Source organism: Caretta caretta, chromosome 13 (assembly GCF_965140235.1).
Source record: "Caretta caretta isolate rCarCar2 chromosome 13, rCarCar1.hap1, whole genome shotgun sequence".
Taxonomy (NCBI): Eukaryota; Metazoa; Chordata; order Testudines; family Cheloniidae; genus Caretta; species Caretta caretta.
In genome coordinates, this window is record NC_134218.1 from 38,845,164 (window position 1) to 38,854,807 (window position 9,644).

At 68.8% G+C, this 9,644-nt stretch overlaps 2 protein-coding genes across 5 annotated transcripts in view; one reads left to right on the plus strand and one right to left on the minus strand.

Annotated features, from left to right (window-relative positions):
• The window catches only part of THTPA (thiamine triphosphatase), a 46,395-nt gene extending 41,159 nt beyond the window's left edge, over positions 1-5,236 (plus strand). For 2 of the 3 annotated variants that reach the window (XM_048819694.2, XM_048819695.2), the window contains exons 4-5: positions 2,182-2,876; positions 2,959-5,236. In XM_048819694.2, coding sequence (XP_048675651.2) covers positions 2,182-2,876; positions 2,959-3,209 — 946 coding nt within the window. In that variant the 3' untranslated portion in view covers positions 3,210-5,236. Of the gene's footprint in view, positions 1-1,635; positions 1,734-2,181; positions 2,877-2,958 lie in introns of those variants that run through there. The other variant, XM_048819696.2, reaches the window with a different exon arrangement.
• Positions 3,840-8,877, minus strand: NGDN (neuroguidin). 2 transcript variants are annotated; one of them, XM_048819698.1, is made up of 11 exons: positions 8,791-8,877; positions 7,521-7,580; positions 7,368-7,439; positions 7,001-7,138; positions 6,617-6,701; positions 6,475-6,527; positions 6,163-6,274; positions 5,559-5,727; positions 4,434-4,590; positions 4,286-4,346; positions 3,840-3,966 (listed from the first exon to the last, which is right to left on the minus strand). In XM_048819698.1, the coding sequence occupies exons 1-11, from the start codon at positions 8,815-8,817 to the stop codon at positions 3,950-3,952; spliced, it is 951 nt and encodes a 316-aa protein (XP_048675655.1). In that variant the 5' UTR covers positions 8,818-8,877; the 3' UTR covers positions 3,840-3,949. The 2 variants fall into 2 exon arrangements, with proteins under 2 accessions (XP_048675655.1, XP_074975059.1); XM_075118958.1 differs by having other exon boundaries at positions 3,840-4,346.
• Between the last annotated feature and the right edge of the window lie 767 nt (positions 8,878-9,644).

Here is a 9,644-nt window from a genome sequence, read left to right on the forward strand (position 1 = left end):
CCCTCCAGCACCCCGGCGGGGGGGGGGGGCGGCAGGGAGCAGGTGCAGCTGAGCATGATGGGAAATGTAGTCTCTCGCCCCCCCCCGCAGGCTCTGCCCCCCCCCCCCGCCTCTGCACCCTGGGGTGGACAAAAGTGTGTGTGAGGGGGAGCCGGGGGGGATGAGATGGGCGTGTCTGACCCCCCCTCCAGAGCAGGTGCACTGCCCCCCCACTGCCCCACAGCGGCCCCTATAGGGGAAGGTCCCCGAGTCCCCCCTGGGGCTGGAGCTGGTGACCCTAGAGGGGAAAGGCCTCGTGCCTCCCCTCAGCATCGCCCCCTAGAGGCAAAAGACCCCGATCCTCGCCCCTCTGAGCCAGCCAGGCCTCCAACCTATTCCTACAGAATCACAGCCCCCCACAAGCTTTCCCCTCCCGACCCCCTTGCGAGGGAGGGCAGGACTATTCTCTGCATGTTACACTGGGGAAACTGAGGCACGGAGCAGCTCAGGGGGTTCACCCGACCCCCAACCCTTCTCCCCCACCTCACCTCACCCCTGACCCTCCAGCCCTTTCCCAACCCCAGTCCTCCAGCCCCTGCTAACCCCCACCCCCACCCATTCCCCCAGCCCCCATTGCTCCAATGCCCCTCCCCCCACCTTCCACACTCCCCTAGACGCACATCGCTTCCCCCTAATTCTCCCCCACACCTCATCCCCTGACCCCCTCCCCATCCACCCCTGACCCCAGAGCCCTTCGCTCACCGCCCCCTACAACCTCCCCATCTCCCCTCCGCCCCATGGTCTTTCCCTCATAATCACCCCACTCCCTCCCCCCCTCCGCTCTTCAGCCCGCGTCTCCTCCCCGGCTGCCTCTGGGCTCCCTTCCCTGGCCGGTCGTTCTGTCAGGCAGAGAGAGAACAGCAATAATCAGCTGTGCCCAACCCCCCGCTCTAACCACTAGCCCCCACTCTCCTCCCAGACTCCGGGAGAGAACCCAGGAGTCCTGGCTCCCAGCCCCCCTCCCACCTCTAACCACTGGACCCTACTCCACTTTCAGAGCCCGGAATAGCACTCAGAAGTCCCTGCCTCCTGGTCCACAAGGGGTTAACCCCATCTCCTCATTAAGGACCCCCCATCCTGCAGCTCCTAATTGCAGCTTTCCGGTCACCATAGCAACTGGGAGCAAAGAAGCGAGACAGACGCAGTTGGCGGGCCGGGGAGTGAGACAGAGAGAGAGAGGCCAAAGACATCGGTTTTCCCAATCCCTTAGTCGTCTGGAACTACAGCTCCCAGAATGCTCTGCTCCCCACAGAACTACAGCTCCCAGAATGCTCTGCTCCCTACAGAACTACAGCTCCCAGAATGCCCTGCTCCCTACAGAACTACAGTTCCCAGAATGCCCTGCCCTCTTGGAACTACTTCGCCCAAAATGCCCCACTCCCTTTGGCACTACAGCTCCCAGCATTCCCTGCTCCCCTCAGAACTACAGCTCCCAGCATGCCCCACCCCCTGGAACTACAGCTCCCAGCATGCCCCACCCCCTGGAACTACAGCTCCCAGCATGCCCCTCTCCCCACCACTCTCGCGCGAGGAAGCAAATTAATTCTCCGAAAAGAAAACTCCAGCCCCCCCACGGCCCCGCCCACTCACAGTCCCGCCCGCCTCACGGCCCCGCCCCCTCCCAGCTCCCTCCTCGCAGTCCCGCCCACTCACAGCCCCGCCCAGGAGGCGCCGACAGCTGGGACCGGGGCGAGGTCGGTGCTGGCCCCGGGACCCCGCCAGGAGACCCCTTGAGCAGGGAGTGGGGCGGGGCTGAGCGGGGTGCACGTGCTGTCGGGAGTGGGCCAGGCGAAGGGCGCCGTGGGGCAGGGAGCTGGGCTGGGGCTCTGTGGGGCAGGGTGGGGGTTGCTCTGGGGCAGGGAGCTGGGCTGGGTGGGGGTTACCATGGGGCAGGCCTGTGTGAAGTGCACTGTGCTTGGGGAGTGGGGCGGGGAGTGGGGCAGGGAGCTGGGCTGGGGCACTGTGGGGCAGGGTGGGGGTTGCTCTGGGGCAGGGAGCTGGGCTGGGTGGGGGTCACCATGGGGCAGGCCTGTGTGAAGTGCATTGTGCTATGGGGAGTGGGGTAGGGGGTGCCGTGGGGGGGGTCAGTGGGCTGTGACCAGGGGGTCGCTCCATGGCTCACTCCCCCTCTCCTGCCCCCAGAGAGGCCGTGATGCCGTCGGGCAGCATCGAGGTGGAGGTGAAGTTCACAGCCGGGCCGGGCACGGAGGCCAGGCTGGCGGCGCTGGGGGCGGCCCTGGCCGGGAGCTCGTCCTTCCGCGACCGCTATTACGACACCCCCGACCTGCGGCTCACGCGGGCTGACCACTGGCTGCGGCTCCGCCAGGGGGCCGGCTGGGAGCTCAAGTGCCCCCCGGTGCCACGCAGAGGAGCCGGAGGCTCCAGCCACGTCCCGGGTGCCCTGTCCCCAGAGCCGCCAGCAGAGGGCGCCGGAGGCTCCAGCCACGTCCCGGGTGCCCTGTCCCCAGAGCCGCCAGCAGAGGGCGCCGGAGGCTCCAGCCACGTCCCGGGTGCCCCGTCCCCAGAGCCGCCTGCCGTGGCCACCACCTACCAGGAGCTGACGAGCCCCCGCGCCATTGTGGGCCGGCTGTGCGGGGTGCTGGGCGTGGCCCCCGTGCCCGGCTGGGACCAGGTGCCCGGGGCCGTGGCCGGGCTGGGCCTGCAAGAGTTTGCCAGCTTCGTGACCTGGCGCCGCAGCTACCGGCTGGGGGGCCTGCGGGTGGACCTGGACCAGGCGGATTTCGGCTACACCGTGGCCGAGGTGGAGGCCGTGGTGGGGACCCAGCAGGAGGTGCCGGCAGCGCTGGAGGGGGTGATGCAGCTTCAGCGGGCACTGGGTGAGTGGCGTCTGGGACACTGGGGGGGGGGGGGGGAGGCGCCGGGACGCCCCCACTGACCGGGTCTTCTCTCCCCTCCCAGGGTGGGACGGTGCCACCGGTGTGCCCGGCAAGATGAGCGTCTACCTCCAGCGGCATCGCCCCCGGCACTACCAGGAGCTGCTCCGGGCGGGGGTGCTGGCCGGGGACCCCCAACCGCCCCCCCATGACGACAACGCTTCCGGGCCTGACACGCCGGCGCCATGTGGCCCCTCAAAAGTGATGGGGCTGGCAGGGGCGGCGGAGGTTGAAATGGGGCCTAGTGCTGGGGAGAGGCAGCCCAGCGCCCCCTAGCGTCGGGGGGAGACTGGGCACGGACCGGCCCCCTCCGCAGCCCAACGCCCCCACAGCTGCAGCCCATCGAAGGATGCTACGGTCACAGAACATGGCTTTCACCCCAGAGCTCTGGAGGCCCCGCCCTATGGGGCCAGCCCACAGCCGAGCAACCGAGGCAGGGTGGCTCCCTGCGCAATTGGCCTCGGTCGCTAACTGCGGCATGACCCGCGGTCACACGCCAGCAGGCGCCTGGCTTGGCCCCCGTCCCAAGGGCGGAAACCGAGGAAAGCTGCACGGGGCACCCGCCCCCGTTTGATCCCCCGAGAGGGAGAATGGGGACAGCTGGCCCCCGCCCCCCCACTAATACATTTAGCTCAGTTACGCTAGGACCTAGGGGGAGGGAAGCTGAGATCTGGCAAAGATATGGAGCGGGGCTGGCAAAGAGCTGGGGGGCATGCTGGGGTCCGGTTGCCCTCCGGCCGAGCAAGGGGATAGGACAGGGCCCCAGCGTGCATCAGCTCCCTTGCCGGGGACCCTTGGCCTAAGCCGAGCAGGCAACGCTGCCGCACAGCGCCCCCTAGTGACGGGCTGGGCGACGGGCCCCAGCAGCACAGCTCCCCCTAGTGGACGTTTACACCAAGACACATGTTCAGAGGCTCAATTTTATTGTCTAAACATTCTGCCCCGTGTGAGAGTCGCTCCGTGGTGGGGGCGGGGGGCATCACTCCAGCGGGTGCAGTGGGGACAATGTGGCTCCGTTATCGCCTCCGGAAACCTACAAAAGGAAGAGAATAGGGGAGTGTGGAAGGAGAGCGAGCGGACAAGTGACAGATCACAGCCCCGGCTCCCCTCCCAGAGCTGGGAGAAAACCCAGGCGTCCTGGCTCCCCTCCCACCCGGTCTAACCCATTACAGCCCACTCTCCTTCCAGAGCCAGGACCCCGGTGACCGGACTCCCAGCTAGTTCTAGAACCTCCTCGGGCTGCTGTTCACCTGTGGAACCCCCTGCCACTGGATTTTGAGGGGCTCTAAAAGGTGGGGGTGGGGACTGAAGTTGGGACTGCTGGGACAGAGGGGACTGCCCTTCACACTCACCCTTTTTCCTTCCCCTCTTTGCATTAGTCTTCTTCCTCCTCTTCTTCTGGGGGCTCAGATCCTGGGAGAGGAATGGAGACAATTAGCTGGGTGAGGCTCAGCCCCAGCTTGCTCCCCTGCCCCTACCCATCACTCTGCGCTGCCTCACCTCTCCAGTGGGGGGCGCTGCCCCAGTCAGGGCGCTGATGTCGCCAAAGTGGGTCAAGGAGTGGAGCTGGGCCCCCAGCGCAGCCACCCGGCGACGCCGGGCCTTGTCCTGCCGGCTCAAGTTCAGCCTCACCAGCATGGCCTCCTCGTAGCTCCTCCTGCAATGACCAGAACGGGGAGCCTGGGTCCTGCTCTGATCACTAGACCCCACTCCCCTCTGCCTCCCAGAGCTAGGAGAGAACCCAGGAGTCCTAGCTCCCAGCCCTTACCACAAGACCCCGCTCCCCTCCCCGAGCCAGGATAGAACCCAGGAGTCCTGGCCCCCAGCCCCACACTTTAACCACTAGACCCTGTGATGTCGTGGGGAGTTTCCCTTGTTATGTTGTATGTGACCCTATGTGAGTCTTACTGTTTTGCATGGATGCGGTGCGTGCCTCAGTTTCCCCGTGTATTGCTCCAATGTCTAGGTGGTGGGAATAAGGGTGTGTGACTTTTGGGGAGGCTGCTCCAGCTGCCTGCAGGGATGCTCTGGCCGCCCCTTCGTAACCTGAGACCCAGGAGGGGGATGGTTGGCCTGGGAAGCAAGATGAAGGCCGGAGGAGGAGCAATGGGCAGGGTAGGGGCCAGGCTGCTGGCAGCGAGTCGGTCTGGGCTGGCTTGGGGTGCAGGGGGAGGGCCAGAGCCCTGGCTCTGGGCTCCCCGACCCCCAAGATGGACTTGGCTGAAAGTCACGGATTTCTGTGCTAACAAGCTGTGCCCTAGCTGTGTTCCTGTCGGCGAATAAACCTCCTGTGTTACCGGCTGGCTGAGAGTCCCGGCTGACTGCGGAGTTGGGGGGCAGGACCCCCTGGCTCCCCCAGGACTCCACCTCACTGTGGGAAGCACCCGGAGGGGCAGGGGAGGCTGAATGCTCCGGGGTCAGACCCAGGAAGGTGGAGCCGGGTGAGCTGCGTGTCCTGCAGACGGCTGCGCCCAGAGAGGAGGCTCCCCCAGAGTCCTGCCTGGCTTCGTCGGGAGCAGTCCCAGAGCATCGCCCGGGGACCCCCCTCCCCTCCCAGAGCCAGGGACAGAACCCAGGAGTCCCAGCTCCCAGCCCCCCCGCCTCTAACCACTAGCCCGCACTCACCGGTGCTCATCCTCCTGGCTCTGCCTGGTCGCATGCAGGTAGCGCCCTTCGCGGATCTCCTCCGGCGCGTCTGAGAACTGCTCTTTCAGCTCCCGGATGACGGAGCTGCTCAGCGCCCGCTTCTTCGCCTGGTCGAGGGCCTTCTTCTCCCGCTCGGCCTCCGTCTCATCTGAGGGGGGACGGATGGGGATGTGGTCACCTCTGGGGTGGGGCGCGGGGGCTGAGTGTACGGGGACCCCTTCCCCGGTGCGGAGAGGCGGCCCCCTCTAGGGTGGGGCGCGGGAGCTGAGTGTACGGGTCCCCTTCCCTGGTGCGGAGAGGCGGCCCCCTCTAGGGTGGGGCGCGGGAGCTGAGTGTACGGGGACCCCTCCCCCGGCGCGGAGAGGTGGCCCCCTCTGGGGTGGGGCGGGGGCTGCCTATACGGGGACCCCTCCCCCAGAGCTGAGAGGTGGCCCTCTCTGGGATGTGGCGCGGTGCTGAACATACGGGACCCCTCCCCTGGTGCTGAGAGGCAGCTGGCTCTGGGGTGGGGCGCGGGGTGGTTATACAAACCCCGCTCTTTCTAAGGCGGGGGCTAGAAGCTGGGCAGGCTCCCAGCTCGCACCATAATGCACCGGTACCAGCCGGGGTGGGACGTATTTCCGGACTCCTCCTTTGGCCAGGGGCTTCTTCCCGGCAGCTTTGCCTCCCGTCCCGTCCTCTTCCTCATCACTCAGCTGCCCGAGAGAAAACAGCCTGTCAATCAAGAGCTGGCCCTGCCCTCCTCCCCCCAGCGCGGGCCAATGAGTAACCCCATTCCTCCCCATAGACAGAGCCCAGCCTGGCTCCCAACCCCTCCCCTGCTCTAACCACTAGACCCCCCCCTCCCTTCCCAGAGCTGGGGATGGAACCCAGGAGTCCTGCCCTTCCCCTTCACCTTGCTCATCATGTTCCCAGGGTCCGGTTTGAATCTCAGCGGATTGTCGTCTCCTGCAATGAGAGCACCCCGGGGGGGTGAGGCGTGGTCAGCGGGGGCCCTGGTCACCTCGCGCCCACCCCCCTCGGTGCCCCCAACTCACCCACGGCACCCGTCACAGCTGCCTTCACCAGCTTGTCAACCTGGTACCGGAGCTTCTGCTCAATGGGGCGCATCTTCTCCAACACCTGGGGGGGGGCTCAGGAGTGTGGGGGAGTCAGACGTGGGGAGACCCTGCCCCCCCAAGAACCACCCACCACACCCAGGAGTTCAGGCTCCCTGTACCCCCCCTGCTCTAACCACTAGCCCACCTCCCCTCCCAGAGCTGGGGATAGAACCCAGGAGTCCGGCTCCCAGCCCTTCCCCCCCACTCTAACCACTGGACCCCACTCCCCTCCCGGAGGTACCCTACAGAGCCGGAAGCTTGCCTCCAGCGGTCTGCCCCCGCCCCGGCATGGCCCCCATGGGCTCCATCGGCCCCACGCACCGTGCGCAGCTCAGCCAGGCGCAGGACACCCGGCTGGGCGGCCAGGGAGCGGCCCGAGCTCTTCTCCAGCAGCAGCTGGGCCAGGTCCTGGAGATAGAACAGCAGCAGCTGGGCCTTCAGCTCCAGGAAACTCAGCCCCTGCGGAAGGGGGCAGAGGCATCAAGGGGGGGACGGGGACAGGGACAGGATCGGGGGGACACCCAGGCCAGGGAAGCAGGAGAGGGGCAGGATGGGGGTGGACCCAGGGGACAGGAGCAGGATAGGGGGGACGCCCGGGGCAGGGAAGCGGGAGAGGGGCAGGATGGGGGTGGACCCAGGGGCAGGATGGGGGGGGGACACCCGGGGGCGGAAGAGGACCCGCTCTTACCTTTTCCGTGGGGAAGGTGCCGGCCCGGACCCTCTGCAGCAGCCCCTGGACATGGGCCGTGACCCCAACAACCTGTGGGGGGAAGAAAGGGGGTGAGCCAGGGCCTTTCCCCTGGGGGGCGGCCCCGATCTGGGGGGTCGGGGTCTCTCTCACCTGCTCCTGGAGCGATCCCAGCAAGGCCAGTGCGGGGGGCAGGTCGGACACCAGCTGCTCCTGCAGGGTGGGGAGACTTTAAACCGAGCCACCCCCCCATGCCTCCTGCCAGGCCCCCTCCCACCAGCGTCCCGCCCAGATCCCCTTCCCCGCCCCCCCGGATCCCCTTCCCCATCCCCGCTCCCCCGTGCGCCCCCCGATCCCCTTCCCCAGCCCCGCTCCCCCGGATCCCCTTCCCCAGCCCCGCTCCCCCGTGCGCCCCCCCGCTCCCCTTCCCCAGCCCCGCCCCCCCCGGATCCCCTTCCCCAGCCCCTCCCCCCGTGCGCTCCCCGCTCCCCAGCCCCGCCCCCCCGCTCCCCTTCCCCAGCCCCTCCCCCCGTGCGCCCCCCGCTCCCCTTCCCCAGCCCCTCCCCCCGTGCGCCCCCCCGATCCCCTTCCCCAGCCCCGCCCCCCCGGATCCCCTTCCCCAGCCCCTCCCCCCGTGCGCCCCCCGCTCCCCTTCCCCAGCCCCGCCCCCCCGTGCGCCCCCCCGCTCCCCTTCCCCAGCCCCTCCCCCCGTGCGCCCCCCGCTCCCCTTCCCCAGCCCCGCCCCCCCGGATCCCCTTCCCCAGCCCCTCCCCCCGTGCGCTCCCCGCTCCCCAGCCCCGCCCCCCCGCTCCCCTTCCCCAGCCCCTCCCCCCGTGCGCCCCCCCGATCCCCTTCCCCAGCCCCGCCCCCCCGGATCCCCTTCCCCAGCCCCTCCCCCCGTGCGCTCCCCGCTCCCCAGCCCCGCCCCCCCGCTCCCCTTCCCCAGCCCCTCCCCCCGTGCGCCCCCCGCTCCCCTTCCCCAGCCCCTCCCCCCGTGCGCCCCCCCGATCCCCTTCCCCAGCCCCGCCCCCCCGGATCCCCTTCCCCAGCCCCTCCCCCCGTGCGCCCCCCGCTCCCCTTCCCCAGCCCCGCCCCCCCGGATCCCCTTCCCCAGCCCCTCCCCCCGTGCGACCCCCCGATCCCCTTCCCCAGCCCCGCCCCCCCGGATCCCCTTCCCCAGCCCCTCCCCCCGTGCGCCCCCCGCTCCCCTTCCCCAGCCCCTCCCCCCGTGCGCTCCCCGCTCCCCAGCCCCGCCCCCCCGCTCCCCTTCCCCAGCCCCTCCCCCCGTGCGCCCCCCGCTCCCCTTCCCCAGCCCCGCCCCCCCGTGCGCCCCCCGATCCCCTTCCCCAGCCCCGCCCCCCCGTGCGCCCCCCGACTCCCTTCCCCAGCGCCCCCGGGCGCCCCCCCCGGAACCCCGCCTCACCCGCAGCTCGGGCCCTGCCGCCTCCATCCCAACCTCCCCGTGGAGTGGGACACGCGGCGCCGAGCGCACCTACCGCTTCCGCCTCGGTACCCGCCTCGGCCAATCGGCGCCCCGGATCCCGCCTCCTGGCGGCGGTTCGGGCAAATCAGGACCGCACTTCCGCCTCGTTAGAGAGGATCCGACCAATCGCGGGCGGCACCTGATGCTCTTAGCCCGCCTCCGGTAGAAAGGAACTAACCAATTAGAGACGGAATCACGCCCCCTCCCCGCCCCCTTCCCGGGGTTGGACCCATCAGCGGGTGGATGCAGACGCCGCGAGAGGAATCAGCGAATCAGCCCCGCGTCGCCGGCAGCGCTCTAAATTTAAGCCAATCAGCCGCCTGGCTCCCTCCACATGGTTCTATCGGACCAATCAGCAACTGGGAGGTGAGGGGCGGGCTGAGGGTGCTTGACAGGGACGGAGACCAATGGCAGGGAGAGATTCTCTAGGACGGAGCCGGAGGGGAGAACGGGGCTGGGAGGCGGTGGCTCTTGTCTGAGCCCCCCCCCCCCCCGCGGCTCCCCCTCACTAGCCCCCCCCGAAAACTCAGGGGTCCTGGCTCCCATCCCCCCCCACTAGCTGTGACGAAGCGGGACTGTTCTTAATGTTTCCTCTGGATAGTGTGGGGCTGCCTCAGTTTCCCCTCTGCAGTTCTTAAGTCTCTAGGGGGTGGGGTCCGGGTGTGTGATCACTGCGGAGCCCTAGAGGGCAGGTGTGTGAAGGGGTCTGGACACAGAGAATGGCCAACACCCTGTGTCCTGGCAGCTGATGGCCTGGCCCTTCCCCCCTGCGAGGTGGGAGCTGAAGGGTTGGA

Excerpts from the sequence above, each read along its gene's own strand:
- NGDN (XM_075118958.1), bottom strand. The coding sequence starts at position 8,817 with ATGGAGGCGGCAGGGCCCGAGCTGCGG. Across the intron at positions 7,581-8,790 it reads CGGCAGGGCCCGAGCTGCGG|GAGCAGCTGGTGTCCGACCT; the intron begins GTGAGGCGGGGT and ends CCCACCCTGCAG. Across the intron at positions 6,702-7,000 it reads GCCTGGCTGAGCTGCGCACG|GTGTTGGAGAAGATGCGCCC; the intron begins GTGCGTGGGGCC and ends GCCCCCCCCCAG.